The sequence below is a fragment of the Xiphias gladius genome, chromosome 7 (assembly GCF_016859285.1).
Source record: "Xiphias gladius isolate SHS-SW01 ecotype Sanya breed wild chromosome 7, ASM1685928v1, whole genome shotgun sequence".
NCBI lineage: Eukaryota > Metazoa > Chordata > Actinopteri > Istiophoriformes > Xiphiidae > Xiphias > Xiphias gladius.
The window spans coordinates 5,036,451-5,060,974 of NC_053406.1; the positions used below are offsets into that span (position 1 = coordinate 5,036,451).

The 24,524-nt window shown below is 40.3% G+C and overlaps 2 protein-coding genes across 2 annotated transcripts; both read left to right on the forward strand.

Annotated features, from left to right (window-relative positions):
• The first annotated feature begins 183 nt into the window (after positions 1-183).
• Positions 184-12,950, forward strand: prss16 (serine protease 16). Its single transcript, XM_040129854.1, has 9 exons — positions 184-466; positions 782-963; positions 1,794-2,026; positions 3,112-3,247; positions 6,081-6,195; positions 9,850-10,051; positions 11,219-11,309; positions 11,444-11,646; positions 12,630-12,950. The coding sequence occupies exons 1-9, from the start codon at positions 260-262 to the stop codon at positions 12,737-12,739; spliced, it is 1,479 nt and encodes a 492-aa protein (XP_039985788.1). The 5' UTR covers positions 184-259; the 3' UTR covers positions 12,740-12,950.
• Positions 12,951-14,786: 1,836 nt separating this feature from the next.
• Positions 14,787-23,424, forward strand: serpine2 (serpin peptidase inhibitor, clade E (nexin, plasminogen activator inhibitor type 1), member 2). Its single transcript, XM_040131458.1, has 9 exons — positions 14,787-15,017; positions 16,395-16,673; positions 16,833-17,060; positions 17,647-17,844; positions 20,870-21,068; positions 21,184-21,281; positions 22,004-22,090; positions 22,276-22,359; positions 22,789-23,424. The coding sequence occupies exons 2-9, from the start codon at positions 16,412-16,414 to the stop codon at positions 22,824-22,826; spliced, it is 1,194 nt and encodes a 397-aa protein (XP_039987392.1). The 5' UTR covers positions 14,787-15,017; positions 16,395-16,411; the 3' UTR covers positions 22,827-23,424.
• Positions 23,425-24,524: the final 1,100 nt, after the last annotated feature.

The following is a 24,524-nucleotide window of genomic DNA, read 5'->3' on the forward strand; positions in this document are numbered from 1 at the left end:
TAAACAAAATCTGTCTTTAAATATATATCCGAGCAGTTTGAGTAAACACATACTTATAATAAAAATGAACGTTTTTTTTGCTTTACTTAAAAGTCACATATGAGAATTTACTGAAACCGGAAATACATGTAACGGAATTTAAAGTAGGAGTCTCATATCTCCCACGCTTTGCGAGTCATTGAAAGTAACAGAAGAACTTGTCATGTGACCAAATCAAACTAAGTCACACGTCCCTGACAGTTTCCCTGTTTATACCAACATGGCCTTCCAAACGTGTGTGTTGCTTGTGTGTAAAGTAACCTTGTTTTTCCTGTTGTCTGTCTTTGCTGTCGGAGAGGGACGCTATAAGGGGTTCAGGAGTTTCAATCAATTGCAGGACACCAGGCAGAGAGTCGTGTTCGAGGAGCAGTGGTTCACTCAGAAACTGGATCACTTCAGTGGTGCAGACCAGAGAAAGTGGAAGCAAGTAGGTCTGCCAATGGGCTGTGTGTATCCTTCAAGACCTGAAATACATTTTTGAAAAAAATAGCAAAGTGATCAGATTTAGCTAGTACTTGGGGTAGTGCAAGATAAAGAAGGAAGTAGTCAGTGGAAAATCCCATCAAGGGCCCTTCAGTGTTTTTGTGTCTGTGTATATGCACCCACCTGGCTATATGTCAAGAACTGTACCTTCTTGGCACATCATGAAGACTACAGATACACAGATGCACAACTGTACCACGATAATCGTGTTACAGTATTGCCCCGTCTGAATAACTCACTCTCCTTTTTTTTGCCCCAGAGGTACTTTGTAAATGAAGCCTTCTACAAGCCAGAGGGCCCAGTGTTTCTGATGATAGGTGGAGAGGGCCCAGCCAATCCAGCATGGATGCAGAACGGAACCTGGCTCATCTACGCTGAGAAACTGGGAGCGCTCTGCTTCATGCTTGAGCATCGCTTCTATGGAAAGAGTCACCCGACAGTGTATGTTTCACCTCACTGGTGTTCTTGATCTTGTTTAAGGGTGTTTTCTTGGCTTGTTTGGGGGGGTGGCAACAATGTATGTATGAACAGCATGAACAACAGAAAAGGGCAACTATGCCAGTACAGACAAATTCACCAGTTTAAGTTTATAACCATTCCAAGTTTAAGCTGGAAGAATTACAACCAGTTGTTAAATTCAATCGGGCAAAAATCTTTAACCTGTCATTTTGATTTTAAACCTTGAAATTACCACACTAATTGTGAGTGTATAGGATCCCTTCAATGTTGGCTCACGCGGGGTTAGTTTGCGCTACGGAAGTCCAACAACCAAAGAAAACAAGCAATATATGTGAAGACTGAAACTTGCGCTTAAATAGCCAGTTTCCTATATGCTGCCCTATCCCTACATATGATGTTTAGGCACTTTTAAAAAAGGGCAATATTTCAAGAAAGCTTTTATTAAGTCATTACAAAAAGCAGATAAATTCAATCTGTCACAATGAAAGAAAGTACAGTAAAAGTGGATTTGAATGAATCTCATCATTCTTTACAGCAGTTTTATATCCTTTAGTCAATCTGGTTGAGCAGTAGTCTGTGAGCAACAGAAGCAAGAAAAACTCATCCCGCCACCAGATTCATGTGTTCTAGTAAGTATAGTAGCTGACCTACTAGATGGTGAAGCTTTTGCACCACTAGGTGGCAGCCCTGCATTCAGACAAGGACAGTCCTGCCAATGGCCCATGTAGTGCTGTGTAGACTGAATGATGATACACTGTAGATGCTCACTCAAACTACTATTTAAACTGAGCCTCCCTCTCCTCTACATCCAGTGACCTCAGCACAGACAACCTGCGCTTCCTCAGCAGCCGTCAGGCTTTAGCTGACCTGGCCCACTTCCGCACCACGATGGCCGAGGCCCGCGGGCTGACCAACAGCAAGTGGGTGGCGTTCGGCGGGTCCTACCCAGGTTCTCTGGCTGCTTGGTTCAGGCTGAAGTACCCTCACCTGGTCTATGCCTCCGTGGCCACGAGTGCACCTTTTAAAGCTACTGTCAACTTCGAACGTATGAAGAGACATTGCACGACATGATAACACACGCACACACACAACATTATTCTCACCTTATAAAGTATAACCCTGATTCCTGCCTTTTTGTGTTTTTTGGATAAGGAGTATTTTATGCCAAACTCTTTATAAAAAACAGGAAATTTAAGAAAGATTTGCTATCAGGGAAATAAACCAAAAATACCGTATAAAATATTCCTTGAAATTGTTAAATAGTATGTTTCACTATTAAATTCAGCTCTACATAGTGCATCAAACCAAACTTATTTGAGAAAAACTGTCTCTCTCGAATTTGGTATTGCCTGGAGTCCCCACAGCATGCTCTAGAATCAACGTCTTTGTCGAACACACTAAGCCTTGAATTGAACTATACAATAATTTTCCAGTTTTGTTATGCGTCTTGGAAGAAGAGCCCCAGACAGATCAAAGATTTGGAAGGGTTTATTCTCTATCTCTGTCTGTGTTGTGTTTGGCTGAGCCCATTGTTTTCCTGCGGAAGGCTCCAGGCTGGAATCAAGGTCAGAGTAGCTTTGAACACGGAGCTGTACTGTTCCACCCACACACTAATGCTATCTCGAAGACACTATCGCACGCTTTTGGCCCGCATTCTCTTATCCTTTAGGAAAATATCCGAGACAAAACACACAGAGATTAGTGAATGTGGTGCTCTGATGTCAGGTATCTTTTTCCCCTTAGTCCTAAAGTTATTATTTCCCGAAGCAACACTGCAGTTAGTCAGCATTATTACCAGCAACAGACTGGCTCTCATTCCAGGTGGAAAAATTCCAAGATTTTGTAATGTGGAGTTTCTCCTCAGATAGCCTGCCTTTGGAGTTTTCATAAACTGTGAAATCCACTCATCACTTCATTTGCAACCTCGCTGAAAACTTTTCAAATAAATACTTTCTCATGCACTTGAATAGAACTTGATTCAGATGCTGTTTTGAAGATGAATTTGTGCTTCTGCAGTGCCCCCAAATAGTATACATATGTTTAACTGAGGTTTTTGTGTATTATTGTGGTCTTTTTATAGCAGCCCACGTTTAAGTTTTCATTCCTCCCTCTGTCTTCATGTTTTGCCAGAGTACTTGGAGGTTGTGTGGCGTTCGCTGGCCTCAGAGAACGTAGAGTGCCCCCTACTGGTGAAAATGGCCTCAGATAGCCTTGTTGAACGCCTGAAGGATCCCAAGACCTATGACAACATCACTAAAGACTTCAAGTACCGTACATTTACTCCCTGTAACCATTCCTTCTCTATCTTGTTGTTTGCTGCAAACATTAACCTGACCAAGGCTAGGGATGATGCATTACATCAATATTTGATTTAATTTGTTGTTCTTTTAATTATTAAAGTTTGAATCACATGAGTGATTATATAAAGCCACCTGATAGTTTTTACTAGACTCCGCAGTGCCTGGGATAATTTACCCCTAAAGTTGTTAAACCCCACTGAGTGCACTGCACAGTGTTTTCACTTTGCCCGCTTAGAGTTCCTCTCAGGACTGTGCAGACAGTTGCATACGTTGCCGGCTTGGCGGTTCCCTCACGCTCCTGTTAGCTTTGTTGCCGCCCTTAGCGCAGGACAAATTAGACCTCTATTATTCTCATTAGTTGACGAAATTTGGTGACATCGGCAAACTCACCAGCATGGCTCCACCTCACCCTCACCTCACCTTCAAACCGAGCAGAGGTCTAATCAGACAGAGTGCTGGAAACACCTGCGTGGTGTATAGGGTCTTGAGAGCAGTTATGGATCTTTTTCCTCAGAAAACTTTTCAACTTGTCAACGCAGGAAAAGCACAGATGTAGTGCGTTTTAGGAGTTGATAAGTTTGCAGTAGTTTGACATTTAGAGAGAAACGCTTATTCGCTTTCTTGCCAAGAGTAAGATGAGAAGATCAATATGACCTATATCTGTCTGTTAAACAGAAGGCTACAGCCAGCAGATTATTAGCTTACCTTTTGCAAAAAGAGCAGAAACACAGGGTAACAGCTAGCCTGGCTGCCTCTAAATGTAACAAAATCTTCCTACCAGCATCTCTAAAGCTCAATGTACCTCGATTGTTTAAGTATTCGTATCCATACAAACGCCTGACTATTTCTTGGCCAGCCGCAGAGGCTTCCTAGAGTCTCTGACGGTTGCCTCGTAACCCCACGGTGTTGACAAAATGCAAAAGCCCAAATTGAGGTTTTTACACTTTGGTTTATATACAGAGCCAGGCTAGCTGTTTACGCCAATTTCCAGTCTTTATGCTAAGCTAAACTAACCGTCTTCTGGCTTTAGCTTCATATTTACCATACAGACACGAGAGTGGTATCGATCCTGTCATCAAACTCTCGGCAAGAAAGTGGATGAGTTTATTTCCCAAAATAAAAAAAACTATTCCTTTAAATCTGCTAATTTTCAGATGGTTAGCAGTGCCACATGTGAAACAGCATTATTAAATGTGAGCAGGTATAGGTATATTTCATTCAGGGGCTGGTGGAGACCAAACCCGAGCTAAACGGAGCGTAAGCATTGGATTTACATTCTTCATTTGGAAAGTTTATGAAGGTGTAAGGTGTTCCATGTGCACTGGATGTGTAAATGGAAACTGTTAACTGCTAGCATGCTAGCTGTAACAATTTTCTAATGAAAAAACATGTCAGGGCATTCCGTGAAAGCTTGTTTTGGAAGCTTTTCCCCTACTGCCTAAAAACATCAATTTACAGCTTTAATATTTTTAAACAGAATTAAATCAATTAATGATGAACTGTCTTGGATACCTCTTTTAGCTCCTGTTCCTAAATTGGGTGAACCAGCCCTCTAAAAAGGCTGCTGGCCTCTGCTTCAACAAAAGTGACCTCCGCCTTCCATATATTTTTTGACATTTTCTCATTCCCTTGTTACATGATTTTCTTTTTAAGTGTCTTTCATTGTTTGCTGTCTCCTGTCTTCCTTTATATTTGTGTATTCTAGGCTGTTATAGTGACTGTAAAGTCAGTCAGCATGAAGAATAAGCAGGCTTAAACTGCTTTTCTAATGGTGTGGTTAGTCTCACAGAACTAATACTGTCACGGAGACACACTAAAGCCTCGTCTTTGTGTCTGCGCCGGCCTGACCACATAGGACATCTTTTATTTTAGCTTCTTGCAGATTATGCAGGCTGTAATGCAGACATGTCCTCATGCAGGCACAGACACACAAAGGTTACAAAGGTGGTTTGGAGGCTTGTCAAGCTTCCAGACCACAATGCCCCAGGGAATATAGTACTTGCGTCATGATTTCATCATGAAGGAAATATCCTCTCTGCACACACACACACACACACACACGCACGCACGAGATGTGTCTGAAATCATCATATAGTGTCACCAGCATGTTACCTAAATTTACCAGTGTAAAGGTCTAACAAATGCTTAAGGAAGTTGTAATTTAAGTCTGTTAAGTCTATACACACACACTTCTTCAAAGGATAACAAAGTCATTTCCACTTTGTCTCTGCACCTCATTACTGTCAACTCGACAGATGACCCTAATCAGCTTACGTGTATTGACTTTGAATGAATTACTTTTCCCCTTAGATTGGAAATCAGCTATTCACACCCGAGTGCCTTGTGGAAAAAAAAGTTTTTCCCTTCATATCGAGAAACAAATTGGAATTTTTTCTGTCTTAACATAAATTGTTTTTGGATCACAGATTGCTTCGACACTCTTCCATGGTGATCACTGCTCTAAAGAAATTTAGCTGTTTTTTTCTACATGGTTATCATGGATAGAAACAAGTTTTAAACCCATACTGGTGGCTAGTTGTGTGCTTTCAGGGAAATGGCCTGAGGTTTTTCCCGAGAGCACAGGAGAAGAAAAAATATCCCACGATGTACTGTACAATTGCCAAAACATGCTCTGGTCTAACTTTCCTAATATTTTCCTCTCTGCCCCCCTCTCCACCTCCATTGTCCCCCAATTTCCTCTCCCCCTCCACCTCTTCTTCATCTCCTTCCCTATTTCCTTGCTTCCTCTCCTCTGTCGTCCTCCTTCCTCTCCTCTTGTTCTCGCCTCTCACTCTCCAGCTTGTGTTCCAAACTGCAGATCCAGTCAAAGATGGACTCTGCCTACTTCCTGGAAATGCTGGCTGGCAACTTCATGGACGTGGTCCAGTACAATGAAGACAACAGGGGGTTTGAGGTGAGAGAGACTAACTCCAGACAGCAAAAGTAAAACATCATAAAAGAGGGATTTTTAGAGGAATAATTTGGAAATATTTTGGATTAAGGCAACCGATAGCTGACATGTTGCGTCAAAACTCTTGAAAATCCATTATGTTGACTATTAGTTGCTTAAAAGACAATTTCAGCTTTTTTCAGTGCACACCACGTTTCCCATTGTGCTGGTGGATCTATGCCAATTTCATCAGGTTCATCATCTTAGTTCTGCAGAGGTCTTGATGAATGGCTCAAAGCACAGATTGTGTTTTTTGAAATAATTTTGAAGTGATCTGAAATGATAGGACAATTCCAGGTGAACACCCTTCAGTGTGACACACATCTGGTATAGAAACCATGTATTGGACGTGACATGATTCATGCATTCTGACTTGAGACAGAGTAAAGGGAGTTTGTGGAGGGATTGACCTGGTATCCAGTCTTGGTTGACTGGAAGGCAGCTATGAGGTGTAGGAGGGTTATAGACAGCCCAAGCAGTATACCGAAACATAATAAACCCTGCTTTGTTCAACAGTGAGCGGCCCACAGATACTGGCTTGTAAGGGAGTCTCCAGGGTTGATCCTGGGGCTGCTTGCTCGCTTACTTTGTCTGTATCTCAATATGAGAGGTGGAGCCCCTGTTCTAACCTACATATTGTACATCATGGATGGCTTGTGACTCAGCAAAGAGAGGACCAGCTGAACAAGATAACATTGGAAGGTGGGAAATAAGTTTTGACTTTTAGGTTTGAATGATGCCAATCTAGTTAGATTAATGCTGCCCACATTTGTGCTGATATTGAATGTCTCAGATTCCTTTTGTATTTTAGTATAAAAGTTTCTGAAACACAATATGAAAGAGTGAAAACCCTCCAATGAAGCTCTGGGTCATGATAAAATACCAAGATAATAATAAAAGTTGGGTATGAAATGTGAACAATTAAATGATAATTAATTTAGCATAATGGTTTCCCCATAGACAGCCATTGTAGGGGAGATTATTATTTTTGATCTCAGGGCATGGTGTGTGGATGATTTCTTTCTATATTAGGTCTGTGATATTGGGAAGTCAAACTGAAACTGTCATTTTTCAGGTGGCATGGTTACGTGCTTTGGAAGACACTCTGGGAGAAATCTAATTCATGAATTACTTTGTAATGTTGACAGAAGGGTAAGGGGGCAGTCATGTCTGTTTTCTGTCTCGCAGTTCCTTTAATCCAGAGACAGTCTTCTCCTTCAGGAGACAAAAAGGGAACCTTGACTTTTTAAAACTGGGTATCACAGTTCACATCGTAAAAAAAAAAATCCAGCAATGGAATTATATAGACAGTAAATTATAATGCCTAGCCCTAGTCTCGAATTTGTGGAAAATACTACAGCTTTTCAGAACAAGTCCCCATTGTGGTGAGATGTAGTACTCATAGCATTTCTTTCCTTTCCCTTTTCTATTATCTGTTACAGTACATCTGTCCTCTGTTTTTTTCCCCTCTTGATGCCCTTTTCTACCAGTTACCCCCCCCCCCTTTTTTTTATTTTCATCCTATCCCCTCTCTGTGCCCCTGGTGCCTTGAGGAGACGTGAGTCCGGTTACCAATAAGCTGATGTAAAAAAGTAACAAAAGACTCCTTGGTCTCACTGGTTTCCTGTCGCCCCAAGCTAAAGAGACGCTTATAAAAGAACCAAGAAGAGCGGTGGGCCACAGAGTCCACAGCACTAGCGGGCAAACGCAGCCAACAGCTGTCTCTCTGACAGAAAGGGCTGGGTAAGGAGCAAACTACCTGGTTTTATGTACCATTCAGGAATTTGGGCAAGAACCAGGAGTGAGGTGTAACTCAGTCAGAAGAGTCAGAGTAGTGGTTTCACAGTGGAAGGGTTATTAATGGGGTGCTTTATAAGATATGTAAGGACATTATGTAACGCTACAGTTTGAACAACAAGTACCAACAGTTCTTCTTTTTACACCAAAGATGCAGAGAGATGGAGATGGGACAGTAGCCACGGCTCATTTATAGATAGCAAGGCTTTCGTTTCACATGTAAGAATCTGTAACCTCTGCCAAATGTTTACTCCTCCAGCCGTCATTCCACTAACGCATAAACTCACTGAGCACTTTATTAGGAAGATCGGTTAATGTTCACATCAGACATCAGAATGGGGGGGAAAAAAGTGATCTCAGCGACTTTGATGTTGGTTGCAGACAGGGTGGTTTGAGTATTTCTGACACTTCTGATCTCCTGGGATATCCACACACAACAGTCTCTATAGAGTTTTTACTCAGAATGGTGCCAGAAACAAAAAACATCGGGTACAGAAGTTCTGCGGATGGAAAAACCTTGTTGATTAGTGAGGTCAGAGGGGAATGGCCAGACTGGTTGGAGCTGACAGAAAGACTACGCTAACTCAGATAACCCCTCTTTATAACGTACTATAAACGACCTATGATCCATTTAAATGTCTAGTCACTGTAGTCAAAGTAGTACTTTAGTTAATGTACCACTTTCAACCACTGCAGAGCTGCTAAAATGGCTGTAGACTCTACCTCTTGTTCTTCAATAAACAAAATTAATAAATAAAACAATAAAGAAAGCACCCGGACCAGCACTTATAAATCTAGCCATAATAAATCAGGCCAATACATACGATAATTGCCCTTCTCTATTTATTTGGTAGGTGTATAAGTACATGTACTTACAAAGGTTATTTGCAGTTATATTCAGTATGGAGAGAGAACCATTGAATTGTCATAAACATAATGTTTCATCAAGAAACTGAAGCTCTAGAATGTGGAAAACATCGACAACAACAACCTTGATAGATCCCTGTGCCTTCGCAGAACTGATTCAGAGGATGGATTTCTTCCCAACTTGCCTGGAATTAATTCATCTTGGTGTCATCACTGTTCCATCTAGACAGTGTGGAAACTATAAACAATGAAGGAACAGTAACCTGAAAATAGAACAACCTAGACCACAGGCAAAATGTACAAAAGTTCATGTGACATTCATAAAGAGTTAGTTACCCAAAATGTATGCAAAAAAACAAAACAGTCTCTCTTCCAAGTCCATTTAATACCACCCATCATTTCTCACCCGGTAACCATTTGCGCACAGCAGTGCATTAGGTGGTAACAACCCCTGAGGAAACTTCAAGTTCTGATTGGCCGATTGACTTGCCTGTTTGTGAGGAAACACTGACTTGTGGATTTGTGGAATGGTGGATCTTATTATTTGGTGACTCCATTGTACACCAAAATATCATAACTTCTTTTATAAAATTTTATTCCATCCAACACTTTAAGAGCACGATAAGACTTAGGTTGCATTATGTTGATTAGGTTGAGCTCGCCAGTTATAAAGTAATGTTAATTTTCATCATATTACTTGGCGGTATGTTGTTAAACTTCTTCATTCTTTTTTGGTGGTTTTTGTTAGAGGTCATCCTCTGTTATTTTTGTCATTGTATCACTTAATAAAGCATTCATAAATTGCCATGAGTCATCTAACTGGGAGACGGAGATCATCAAAATTTTCGGGATAAAACTGCTTCATTCTGATTATATAGAGGAGGTAATACAAAAAGTTTTCAGCTTTTTTCTTTCTCCTCTTCTTTTTGGCTTGTTGCCGCTCTGTCAACGTAGGGCGTGACAGGCACTAACATCACCATCAAGGTGCTGTGTGGAGTGATGGGTGACAGGTCACTGGGGGAGCCATATGCCCGCTATGCTGCTGTGGCCCGCCTCATGATGGACACCTTCTCTATTAAATGCCTAGATGCCAGCTTCAGCACCTACCTCAGTGAGATGACTAACACGTCCTGGGAGGGGCCGGCTGCAGGCGGAGGTGGGTATGAGCATGTCGTGGAAGGTGGCTTCTTGTTTGTGTAAATAAGGTTATTTTAGTTGGTTCTAATTAAAACCTTAACAATTCCATGACGATTGGACAATAAGTACCTTGTATTTGATGGTCCAGTTTGTTTACAGGTTGTCAGGTGGCATGTTTTTTGTTCTCGTGACGGAGGATAACTGACGCAGACAATGTGACGTGTCACTGAAATTTTCCACTGTCGTCCACCAATAATACAGGAACAATCAGCTGCAGTAGAGGCCAAAACACCACTTTCTCCACCATCAGTCACCTCAGGAGACCAGAATATAACACAGCCACAAGACAGGTTACGTGCTGAGTAAGGGATGTGGTTAGTGTCATAACGTAACTTAACCCATTTTTTGGGTGTTGCTTAAGGGCATTTTTGGGAAAAGGAGGTTATTAGTAACTTATATAAAAGTAGACTAGGCTGGTTCTGGAAAAAACAAAGTACATCAAAAAATCTAATTACGTCACATTACACCTAAACAAAACTTCTGGAATGATGTCAGCATCGTAAAATAATGTTTTCTTCTTTTTGGGGTAAAGTTAAATTAAGACCAAAGCTTTCCTTTTTTTCCAGCAGTGTTTAAAAATCCAAGATGTGCTTATTTTGACTAGAAAGTGACTATTCTAAGACTGGATTTGCATTTTTTGTATAATGTTCTTCGTGGGGAACTCGTATTGACCAACAACTTTGCATGTTTAACCAAAAACAGATTCTCTATATTTCTTGTTGTACCATTGCCCTGGGCTGTGGTTCCTTTTCCCAGCTGGTGGGAGGACTGGAGTGGGATCACTGGAAAAGGAAGTGGTCTTTAAAAAGCCATTAGGATGCGTCTGCATAAACGTCACCCACTGCCCCCCGCTTGTTTTGTGGATTTCAGTTAAACTCTTTCCTCTCTTAATTGGGGCTGAAAACTGAAAGCGAACACTTCTTGGGAAGAGAGCCATTTTAAAGTAATTGCTAGTGTTACCTGCTCTGTGTTGCAAGTCATTTGATTTTTGATTTCTATGAACAGAATGAATATTCAGGCCATGGGTAAACTGTGTGTGTGTGTGTGTGTGTGTGTGTGTGTGTGTGTGTGTGTGTGCCTGTGTGTGTGTGTGTGTGCCTGTGTGTGTCTGTGTGTGTGTTGTCAGGGAGACAGTGGGTCTACCAGACCTGCACTGAATTTGGATTCTACCAGAGCACCGATTCGCCCAATCAACCATTCACTGGCTTCCCTATCGAGTAAGTAGACTAAACATTGCCCCTCTGCCTAAGAAACTCATAATTATGCTTTTCCCTTGCACGTGCTCCCCCTTCTCTAACTATTATTTCGACATCAAACGCTGCCCGTTTTGAGTCTGTGTTTTCTCATACAGGTATTACGTGAAACAGTGTGCCGACTTCTACAACGTCAGTGCTGAGCAGCTGGCGGAGGCCGTTGCCCAGACCAATGAGTATTACGGCGGCTATGAGATCCGCTCCAGCAGAATAGTTTTCCCCAACGGGTCCATCGACCCCTGGCACGCCCTGGGAATCACGCAGGACATCGCGCCTGACCTCCCCGCGGTATTCATCACAGGTGAGACAAAATATGCACAACAGGTGATAAGCTCTGTGACTTTACGCTTTGAGTTCAAGTATTTCATGGCCTTGTCTTAAGAGAATGGTACACATGAGTGTGTACCATACTCTCCTACATTCACATATTCACTGCTCCCTTCATAAAATACATTTAGTTGATTACACTATAATGAGAAGTAAGCTTTAACGCTCAGTTTCTCCCTATTTACTACATAGTAAGTGGGGAGTCATTTCAGAGATGTCCTAAGACTTTGTGTCTAAATCTCAAACATTGTTTCTCTAAAATAGTGTGGTACATGTGAGCTTAAATCGTTACATGTGGGGGGAAAAAGCTATTTGAAGTCATACTGTCCTTTAGAAGTAAGATTTAATAAAGAATATTGTGTAATTTTATAACCATTGTTTCAATAAAATCTATTATTATTAATGCAGTCTGGCAGGTCCTGAGTATGTGTTGAAACATCATTAAAACCATGCTTGCTGTGTCTGGCTAGATAAATACATTTTTGACCTAGGAAACAGGAGATTGACCAAAAAAAATTAACTAATCTTTTTTTTTTTTGTCAAGTGAAATTAATATTTTGCAGTGTCCTTTTGGTTAGTTTCATGCTGTGACAAATGTGGTTTCTTTAAGTACAAAACCCAAGTAAGAAATACAAAGGACCTGAGTTGTGTATGCTCTTGTTTATGTACAGCAGGTGCCTCGTACATGATGGGTACGTGTTTTCATTGTCCAGTTCTTCATGAAGCTTTTTAACAGCTTCATGAATTTCTCTACATCCAGGTCTAAAATCTGTTGCAGGTTCATTGAAGACCTGCATTTCTTTTTCCGTTGCTTTACATTCCAAGGACCAAGCAGCAGCAGAACAATGGCCTGCTTGTTCAAGTCTGATTTTATTGGGTGGAGAATTAACTTTTAACTCTCAGTTTCACCACGTTTCCCTGCCATATCCTTGATGCATAAATTTCTCTCTGATCCAGGAACAGCCCACTGTGCCAACATGTACCCTGCTAGGAGCGAGGATCTCCTCCAGCTGACTCTGGCCCGTGACCACATCATCTTACTCCTCCAGAAGTGGTTGAAGCAGTGACTGAGGGCAGAATAGTCCAGTCGGTGTCTTTGCAAAGCAAACTAATTCTTTTGCCCAGATCATTGACACTAGAACAAGACCGCTCATTATACTGCCACATGTATGACTGCTTGAGAAGGCACTTTGCACGAGCATTACTAGGTACAAAGTTCAGGAGTTTTAAATGTGTGAGACAATGTTGAGCAGATGAATAAAGATGTTTTTATGACTCTGTTTTTTCAGTTTCATTCTAAGTTAACTTTACATAGGTGGGAGAAATGGTTTCTAGGGCAGGGTGTACGTGTACCTTAACGTATGAGTAGGCCTATGCCTAGTTAATCCTGGCCTTTTAAACCAGAGAAGCATGTTTGCTTTCTTAGACATAGTTTAGAATAGTCCAAGATAGCCTTAGTTAAACCTTCAGAATTGACCATTTCATTGAAAAACAACAAAAAAATGTTCTTGTGTGCAAGTATGTGAAACAAAAATGTTCCACGGCATAACATTTGCTTTCCAATATAAAACACAATGTCACTTCCTCTTTTTTTTTTTTCATGCTATCGACCAATCCTGTCTGCATACAGGACACTTTGTGTTGCCAGCTCTTGACTAATACATTTAATATTGAGAAACTGCATCTTTCTCAGTAGCTTTTGGAAACTTCAGGAGCTTTCCAAACAAAGGTTATCAGTAAGTTCATCAAAATCATGGCTGTATAAATTACCCTTTCACTGCAGCATTCGATGGTTCCATAGCCCAAACAAAATGAAAAAAAATCAAAACTTTTCAACGGAAAACTTGTCCAGAAATGGCTTTAGTTCATTTGTTTGCATGGGATATGTGTTGCACAAACATTCACACATCTGGTCTTGTTCAGCACAAGTTTAGTCTGGTTTGATGATAACAGTGTAACTGAAATGTTGTCTTGGCTGCTCAGCCTGAGCATTGACGATATCTCCAGCGGGACTCAGAGATGGCATCTTTGCCACACCAAGAACTCCCAGAAACGGTGTGATATGGACTACATGTCGCAGTGTTCTCATCTTTTGTCTTGAGGTAAATTGATTTACTTCAAAAGCAGAATCTGCATTAGAAAAATAAGTGGCCTTGCGTGATCGGAGAACACAGCTGTGTGTTCGCTCACTGCGTCCTCAAAACACACACACAGTGACCCTCCCCACTTCGCTTAACCATGTTTGTTTTCACAACAGTCCCATCTCTGCATCCCAGCTGGACATTCAAGGCCCCCACCAAAGTTCGTAGACCAAAGTCTGCCCTGAATCCAGACCCACTAAGGGTGTCCCATGCTGTGGCACTGAATTCTTAAAGCCTCCACCTGGGTATGCAGTCAGAGGCTGTATGAAAGCAGTCTGTTAAAGCCAAGGCTCAGCCCATACAATACACGGGAAATATATATAATTATGACAGTCCACATCCCAGTCTTTGTTAAGGAAAAAATTGATGGTGGATTTAATCATAATTTGCCCATAGACTCTCATTTAATCCCCTGTAATTCAAACCATTCAAGCACCTCATAATCCCCTCTCTGGCAGCAGCAGGGGATGTAATTGAGCCTCAGCCTCTTTTCAAGCGTGTGTGTTTGTGCGTCGCCACTCAGCTGTATCGGCTCACCTGACGGAAACGCTTCAGGTGGTCATTTGAGGCCGAGCGTCATTTGTGGGCAAGTTAAGCCAGTTTTCCAGAGAATGATGCCCAGTATGACTAAGATGATTGCCCATGTTGTCTCTAAACATTGCCCTCGATTGCGTCTTCCTGTACTTGTACACAACTTGCAAATTCTTAGCTGCGTCAAGTTACCCAGAGTTGGCCCGAATATGACCGGAAGTAGCTGCGTGGATTTAAAAGCGAAACTGGACTTTTGTGTTAGGTAAAGCAACAGAATTATATCAGAATATCGTGAGAAAATATTAGCGTTATATTATAAAGGTTGGGAGACTGTATTTCCCTAATGGGCTACAATAATATGCGAATTTTCTTGGGTTTTATTTTGAAAGTTAACCGGAAGGCTTACTCTGTAAGTGCGCAACTGACGCTAACGGAGATACTCTCTTCAGTTTGCTTTGAAGGCGGAGTTGGGTCTGATAAAGTCCGCACTGAAACGTTGTTGAAGTCAGTTGTAGGTCTCACTTTCGCCGGAGTAAGGAGTGGGGCTTTTTTTTTTTTCCACTTTCACTGCAGACGAAGCTTCGTGTCTGCTTTGGGTCGACAGTGGAAAGTGAACAGAGAAGGTTCCAGTTTCACCTGCGGAATAAGTCGAACTAACGTGACGTCCTGAACGGTAGGACTGTTTTTTTTTTAAAGTGAATTGTAATGGTAGACTCAACAAACGTCGTTATTGTCAACAGGTCCAAACGTTATATCTAGCCTAACAGCCTTTAGCACCACTTTGTAGCCTGCATTCTAACGCAAAAAGTAGCTCTAAACATCTAAATAACATTTTTATATTGATAACATTACAAAATGTATTGTCTTTCTGTCAGGTGGGTTTTGTTTTACACTTCTAAATTGGCTATAAATAATCAACACATTCAACACAGTGTACACATTCGGCAGAAAAACGGTTATTTTTTTGTAAGTTTAAGGTCTGTTAACGTGAGTTATGTGGCAATGGGTCCAGCAAAAAGTGCGCTTCACATCCAGTGCTGAGCTGCTCTCTTGGACTCCCTGAAGTGTGGACTGCGAGCTGGTTTAATGCATGAGAAGCATGCTGGGCAGCGGTGGCTTTTTATGTGGGTGCTCCATTCCTGCACATATTCTCAGACATACATGATAAACCAAAAAAAAAAAAAAAAAAACTGCCTTTCCCGGAGTCCCAATTTTACCACCATTTCTCTCTTTATACTATTACACACTGTCGGTTTTTATACCTTGATCAAGTTTCCGGTTACTTTTCGACCCAAAAAAAGGGGGCTACACGTGAGTGTTATAGTGTATGTTCTGAGAGTAGCCTAACTGCAAATCTAGTGAGCAAATAAACTATGAAAGCTATAACCAAAAACTCAGACTTGTCCACAGTTCACACTGTAACTGTGGACAAAAATATAGCACGATTACCAGTAAGTCCACGTACAAAGAAATCACATGTTTCACATAGATGCTCTGTGTCCTCCGAGTTAGCCAGCAGTCATTCTAGCTGGCTCTTTAATAGCTACATTCATTCCGCTTCAGTGAGTGGAGGTGCAGGATGAATCATTTTCCTAAAAGGGTCCAAAAGATTTAATTTAGTCTAAAATTAAAAGGTAAGAAGGGAGCAGATTCAGTAGGCCTGGTTATGGTTAGACTGTGTGAGTAAGTGTGTGAGTAAGACTTAGTCAGACCCTGCAGCACCGGATAAAAGGTTTTGCTGCTGAACGACAAGACAAGCAAAGGTGCATGTGATAACTGGGAAACCATGATGCATCATATGAAATGGACATCCAGCTCTCTTGGAAGTGATTTTTAAAGAGTGCCGCTGGTTGTAGATTTAATGTTTTCATAAATCTGTAGTTGTTGAGATGGCAGGTCTCATAATGATGAAATATTGGTAACACTGGAAACCAATACATGTAAAAAAAAACCAAAAAAAAAACCACATGTCTCCTGGAGAACAAATCACAAACAGAGACTGGTTCATACAAAATGCCTTTGATAATCTGTATTTTCTGTTTCTTACTAGGTGCTGTGTAAATTATAATGAAGCACCTCTGCTTTTTTTGCCTGTATGCACTGGTGATCCTGCATGGCCTTGAGTGTGTGCTGCCCCAGACTCCCTCGTACGGTGAACGGGGCTCAGATCTTGGCATACAGGTGTTCCAGCAACTAGTCCGCTCCAAGCCCTTGGAAAATGTGGTGTTTTCACCCCATGGAGTGGCTTCCATCCTAGGCATGCTGCTACCTGGAGCCCATGGAGAAACCCGGAAGCAGATCATTAGTGGTCTCCGTTACAAAAAGAATGGTAAGTACTGTTTTCTGACCGTGGAAGATGAGGCACTAGCTGGAGTTTTGCTGATGAACTTTATGTATAAGCTGTGTCTCAGCATTAAATTTTGGTAGATTGAGTCTCCACATTAGGCAATGATTGAGTAGTAATTCAAAGTTAATTTGGTCTGCACAGGTCCTTACAAGATGTTGAAGAAGCTGCACAAGACCTTGACAGCTAAGTCCAACCAGGACGCTGTTTTGATTGCCAATGCCATATTCAGCCAGCAGGGCTTCCCTATGGAGGAGTCCTTTGTAAACACCAACAAGGACAACTTCCGTACTGAGACAAGGAGCTTGGACTTCAGCAAACCTCAGGTGGCAGCCAATGAAATCAATGAATGGGTCAACAATAAAACCAAAGGTAAGAGTCATGGATGTACATAGCAGCTGTATACATAATATAAAATATTCTCAAATAGACCCTGAAAAGGCAGATATAGTGATTTTTTTTTTTTTTCTTTTTTTTTTTTTTTTTGAGAATGGTTTGGATGAAGAAACAGATTTAATGGTTGTTGTGGTCTACCTGCGTAAGCCTTATTCATCTTCTTGATCGGCTTAGGATTGTGAGAGTTCCAAGCTGTGTAGAGTGCTTGGACCCCTGTATACTTACCCGCAACAAGAGCAAACACATATTCAAACACACATTCAAAAAAAAGACTTTTTTTTCTTTCTTTTTTTTCTGAAAAGTATAAGGAGAAACCAATCTATGCAACAAAAAACTGACCACATTACAAAGCCAGGGGTTTTATACTGTGTTAGTATAAACGCCTGGCTTTGTAATGTTGTCAGTTTTTTTGTTTTTTTTGTTGCATAGATTGGTGTCTCCTTATACTGTAGGACATTGCATCATTACTTTCTCATCTGTACTGAAGAGAATATGAAAGAAATGGTGTTTTTTATCAAGCCTTGCTGATTGAATGTTGTCCCCATGTTGCATATTTATCCAGGTCACATCCCCAGCTTGATCAACCCAGAGATGCTGGACGCGACTCTGACCCGTCTGGTCGCTGTCAACTCAATCTACTTTAAAGGCTTATGGAAGTCCCGCTTCCAGCCGATGAACACCAAGATGAGGCCCTTCACGGGGGGTGATGGGAATGTATATTCAGTCCCAATGATGTCCCAGCTATCTGTCTTCAACATATGTGAGTGGTGATGTGTGACGTTTCCACTGATGGCCCTCTTTGTGAGACTAACCATTTGAATATTTCTAATTAGTGCCATTATGCAGCATTAATGATTTTGCTTTGACATCACTCACTTGTTAACGTACAGCCACTGTTTTAGAAACATATTGATGCTAAATATTCTTTATTAAATTTCACCATCCATTGACATTTAAAGATATTTAGCTTCATAATTAGAAGGCTTTGCTAGAGCTAGTTGCAGTATTGGATTCAGAGTGGTTGAAATGAATTGGCCAGATAAGGTTATCATTTCTGTCGAGTGGTAAGAGCCAGACTTGTCGAGACAAGTCAAATAAAATTGCACTTCAACACTATGATAAATACAAATGTTTGACTATCTGTGTATGTAAATGCAGAGGAATTTCTTTCAATAGTAGGGCATTCCATTTCTTTCACCATGAATTATCAGGAATCATTCTTCTTTTGTAGATATGTTTATATTTGTGGATAGATAGTTGCGGTATGCCTACTCATACAGTATTTCAGATTTGTTAAATAATGGACTAGTGGATTTTCCATATACTAGTAAAAAATGAGTGCCAGACAGTAACTTACTGTGGAATATCACTAGACCTTGAACTGATCCTGAAATTAAAATTATACCAGTAACCACATCCAGAAAAATCAGCATACCCTGTACTTTCAGTGGCTACAGGATCCAATTTGAATGTGTATCACAAACTGCTCTTTCTTGTTCGTACTCTCATGTTCATGACCTCCCTGCCACACTTGAAACTATTCTGAAGGAAAATGTCATGTCTTAAATTACTAAAAACAGAAGTAGTCATAAGGAGTGCATGGCAGGAGACAGGGGAACAATTCAAAATCTTGTAGTGGATGGAGGGTGTTGAAGAGCTGCTGCTGGCAGCGACTTCCCATTTATGGTAGGCATGCTGCTCAGCATGATCCTCAGGAGGGCACGAGTAAAGACACAGATGTGTAGTGTGCTTTGGGCATGGTGGATGATATGACCTAAATTTTGCACATTTATAAAATACTGGATGGTAGCGTTAAGTTAGAGGTGGCGTTTTCTTGGGAACACACATAGGTTACGTTTACATTCAGTGTTTCCCACCAAAATGCTCTAAGTGTATCATTGAGGTCTAAGAAATGTGTTGAATGCATTTCTGTCCACATATAACATCTGCCAATGCCAGTGCTTTAAATATGTCTAATCCTGTATTGTTTACATCCACGTTTAATCGCTTGCAGTTTGTGAAAAATTCCACAGGGTACCTTTAACTTAACATTAATTTTCTTTGAGTAATGACTACTTGTCTGAACTGTCTGGACATGGGTGAACCTTCACTAATACAAGTGGACAAATGGCACCAATTAAACCTGTAAGTAGCTGCTATTGCACTCAGACCAAATGGATATAATGTAGATTTCTTGTTGAAATTGTTTAACTTAGTTTGTTTTTATGATGGAATCCCAGGCATTGCCAGTTCGTGATTCATAGGTCGGTTTGTGTTGAGTTGTAAGGAAATGCAGGCCTAGACATGCCACGTCTGTAGGATATTATTTAGCCCTGTGTGAAATGAAATGATATACCAGTCAGTCGTCTATATTTAGATGAGTTGTCAGAGTCGTGTTAGCATGGTGAGTGCTGTGAGTAGATTCTCAGACAGTGCTAGAGTTAAACGAAGGTCATGTTCAGCTGTGAGACACAGATGTTTCTCCAGTATCCTGCAGTGTGTTGACTGTAGTGTAGAAAGTCTGGGACTTGTCGCTTTGATTCTTGTCCCCAAATTACTTCACTTAGGTCACAAAGAGAAGAAGTGGTAAAGCTTGTAACCGCCCCAAATCACCTGGGTATGGCTTGATTCGCTGTTGTTCTATGAATATAATAGGTTTTATAGAGCATGAAAAACTGTGTAGGCACAGTCGAATTGATGCTTGTGGTGTGAGACTGGTGCTGCTGTGACTTAATCTGCTTTCTTTGGCCAGCCGTTAAACTGTACATATGTCATTCTTATTTTGAAACTAAGTGCCAAACTAGGTGGAAATATGTTGTTATGTAAAAAGTCAAAGGACCCCTCCATTCCAGAAAACTCAATGCCATCTCAAGCTTCAAGCAATATTAATAATGTATTTGACTGAAGGGAAAAGCTCTCTAATACATCTTGGAAAGTTCAATGGGCCTAAAAGTAGCATCTCTGTGTAAATAAAAAGTCATAATCTATGATATTTTGATTATCACTGTCTGTTTTGCTACTCCCCCTTAACAACTGATATAACACAGTATTGTTTCAGAGCGTTTTGCATTTTATATAATGAACATCTGCTGTCTGGCAGGTTTTTTTTTAATTTTTGTTTGTTTTTTTTTTTCTGAGGAAGAATCAGTTTGCCCTCAGGAAATGATGCTTTTTCCGCTTCTAGTTTGTTTAGACTAAATAAACATACTGAGCAGCGATGACCACCACAGTCAGACAGACAAAGAAAATACTGTCACCCAAAGAAACACTAATTTCTACGACAGAAAATCCTGGTAAAATGGAGAGTTTTAGACCATTTAAAAAAAGAAAAAACACTCTTCTTCCTTATTAACACACAGATAATGTGGCCTTGCTCAAGGCTTAAGTAAATCAACTTATACAAGGAACAACAGTAATAAAAATACCAAAACCTACAGATGTATAACAGAGAAAAAGTACTAATTTCATTCCATTTGTCTTGCATCACAAGGAAGTAGTTTAACAGAAGGGAGGTCACATTTTTATACTTTTTTAAAAATTACTTGTCAAGGTAAAGCAGGAGGTTTCCAAATAATTTTAATCTTAAATCAGATGTATCAAACAGATACCTTGGTTGCCAGTCAGTCACGCATGTCTTCCCAAAAGGTTCAACAGATACAGGAAATAGGAATAAACAAACGAGTAATTTCTATATCATTGATGATACATGAATCAAGTTTCATTCTTGCTGTCATCCAAACCTTTAAAATCATTAACCTACAATATAACCTCTCCCGTTCTGCCAGGCATGGCCACCACACCTCAAGGTCTGAAATATAAGGTCATTGAGCTGCCCTATCATGGCAACACCATCAGCATGCTGATTGTTCTGCCCTCTGATGAGGACACGCCTCTTTCCCGTGTTATCCCACACATCAGCACAGCCACAGTGCAGAGCTGGACCAAAATGATGCGCCTGAGGAAAGTCCACCTGGTCATCCCCAAGTAAGACACACACACACACGCATGCACATGCACATGCAAATCAGTTGAGTTGTCTTAAGACCTATTAGACTGAAACGTTAACATTGTGTGTGCATATTTGTGTTTATGTCTGTAGGTTTACTGCTGATGCAGAGGTAGATTTGAAAGCCTCCCTTTCAGCACTGGGAATAACAGACATATTCAGTGAGGACAAAGCTGACTTCAGACACCTCAGTGAGTGAAAGCGCAGTCAAGCCATCCCAAAAGTGACGCAATACTTCCAGCGCCTATAAGTATTTACAGTGGTTTGAAAAAAATTGTTGGCTGTTTACTGCTAAGAGCCATTAAGAAGTATGAATTGTGGCTAACTGTTGAGTGTGAAAAACTGCTGTTCTCTTTCCTCATCATCTCCCTGAGCAATGGACTGAAAGGAGCTCTGAATCAAGTGCTCTAGTGCCATCATGTGGTATATTGTATAAAGGACACTATACCTTTACTCCATTGGTAATCAACCTAGCTGATACTGACATTTTTGAATAGAGATCATCAGCAGCTGTATTTGCTCTGTATTATGTATCTTTGAAAAATGAGAGAAATGGCCACACCCCAGTAATATTATGATTCAAGATGGCCCTTTTCTGTCCCCCTTTTTTCTGTTTCATCACTGTTTTATAAGGTCCACTTGCAGTCTCGACTAAAACTAATAATCATAACACACGTGGGTGGGCGTGTAGGGCATTCAATGATTTCTCCTAAGTAGATGGTAAAGTTTTGTTCACTGACGCTATCAGTTGCTAGTATATTATTAGGCCAAAAGGGTCCCCATCGTGTTGGATGTGGACAGCATTGGTGGATTAATATCAGATTGTTCATAAAAGGCAATGATGGCATGGGATATCCATAAACTAACATACTGTATTGTCTAAGCCCAGAATTAACAGGAAGTGTTTTCTCAGGTGCTGAGCCTTTGCATGTATCCAAGGCACTGCAGAAAGCCAAAATTGTGGTGAATGAAGACGGAACAAAAGCAGCAGCTGCCACTAGTGAGTATTTGTTCAGAACATCTTGTCTTGGTGTACAGTGTTGAGCCAAACACAAACTTGTATGCTTAGTTGATGAGAATGTTCTATATAACAGTTGTACTTACAGCATTAGTACATTCAAAACAGTAGCCTACGCTCTTATAGTTTCTGACGTGGTTTTACAATGTGTTTGGTTTTCTGTACAGCTGCCATTTTGCTGGCTCGGTCCTCTCCACCTTGGGTTACAGTGGACAGACCTTTCCTATTCCTCATCAGACATAACCCAACAGGTACAATCTTCGATTTCCATCTGGGTATATATAGATATATTTTGCATAGAAAATCTAACATTTGTGCAACTATAGGAGAAATATACAGGACATATCACCATTTGAAATGAGGCAGTTTATCACTAATGTTAGGTTTAGGCAACCCAAAGAAAGCCAGACTAAGCTGAACTTGCTTTGTGACACAGGCCCCTGGTATTCCAAACAGAGCATTGCTAAGGTGGAACTTGTTATGTGATGCAGGTCCCTTGAGCTGTGACCCCTGGTAGCCTCAACTTTAAGCAAGATGGCTCTAAATGCAAATAATTTAACTTGTTTGTCTTGTTCATATTCTTGTTGAAATATAGTCTCAACTTTACCTTGGAGTTGAAGGCCTTTACCTGAAGAAAGCGGTGCTTGACTATGATGAGTTTTCCATGTCTCTGTCCCCAGGTACCATTCTCTTTATGGGCCAGATCAACCAGCCTTGAGCCCAGCCATCACTGGCCAGCCCCTGGTAGCATCATAAGCCAGCACAGGAAACGCTTATACACTGCCACGCATGAACACACACACACACACACACACACACACACACACACACATACATGAATACACACCCACATACACATGCACACTTTGCTGTAGACTTATGTACAATATGGACATATGATGTTATTTGTTATAAATATTGCTTTTTATGTAACCCATTTTCTGTAATGCATAACATGCTTTATAAAATGTTTTGCAAACTAAATTTTCCAGCTGTTTTTTAATTTTTTTTTATACTTTTTGGAATTTATTACATTTTTAAAATACTTTGAATGTCAGTTGTGTATTTTCTCAACTCTGTAATAGGATACTTTTATTTTTGATTTCATTGTGTGACTTTCAGTTGAAAAGTTCTTCATCTCAAGTCCTATCACTCCAGTTTGTTCTCAGTTTCACTCTGAAGTTACGCCAATGTGCATCCCTCATTGAACGCCTTGCATTCAGCTACTTTAAAATGATGTCTCCCTTCCTGAGGGAGTCTTCTGTTATCATACTTGCTTCATATTTGAAAATAAATTCACATATTTATAACTCCAATGATTTTGCCTTGCTTATATTCTGTAATACTATTTCTGAGAAGGGAATGTTTGTGTTCATGTGAAATTCTGTGGTACTGTGTTTGCGTTTTTCAATTATAACATGTCTGTCACAATTATAATAGAAATGTATGATAGTGCTTCATTATTCAGCTTTATTCAGAAACTGTTAAAACAGATCTGTGCTTTTCCTAAACCACTTACCCTGTTGAAGCTTGTGGGTGGCTGGAGTTTAAATATATGAGGTAAGAGACAGGCCGTATCCTGAATGGGTCACCAGTCTTTCACAGGACTAAAGCACATGCAGGCAAGCTAAAAAAAACTGGTGTCAGACTAAAGGAAGAACAAATAAATAAGTGAATAAATGAGAGGAGATCTAAAATCAGAATTTACACATTTGAAATTAGTTCCAAATTTAGGATTTGTGAAATTTTCCCTTCTAGATTGCTCAAGTATACTGTAGGTATGTTGAGTGCCACGCCTGGAGCAGCTAGAAGTTCAAGTTCTAGAATGTCAATTTTCAGTTCTAGAATTGGAACTTTCAAATCTAAAAATCAACATTTTCAGCTCCGTAGTTTTAGATTATAATACTAGGTTATGTTACAGTTCTGAAACTGGCAAAAGCAATCTTGATTTTTTTTTTTTTTTTTTTTTTTTTCCCTAGTTGTACCAAAAATTTCAATTCTAGAGCCTTAATTTAAAAACCTAGCAATGGAATTCCCAAATCTAAAATTGGAATTTCAATTCTAGAATGCTAAAGTAACAAGTTATAGAATTGGAAATGGACAGAGCTTACAATTTCTATTGTAGATTTGGACACTCTGTTTCTAGAACTGTAATCTAACATTCTAGAAGTTGACCTTTCCAGTCAAGATCTGGAAAATCCAACTGTAGAACTGTAACTTAAACTTCTAATTTTGTAACTTTACATTATAGAGTTTGTAATTCCAATGCCAGAGTTGGAATTTAAAAGAACCAGAACTTGAAAATCTAGAAATGTGAATGTTAATTTATAGTTTTGCAATCAAAAGTTAGAAACCTAGAATTGGAATTTCTTGTTCTAGGAGTTTATTTTTACTTTTCTAGAGTGTGAATTACCAG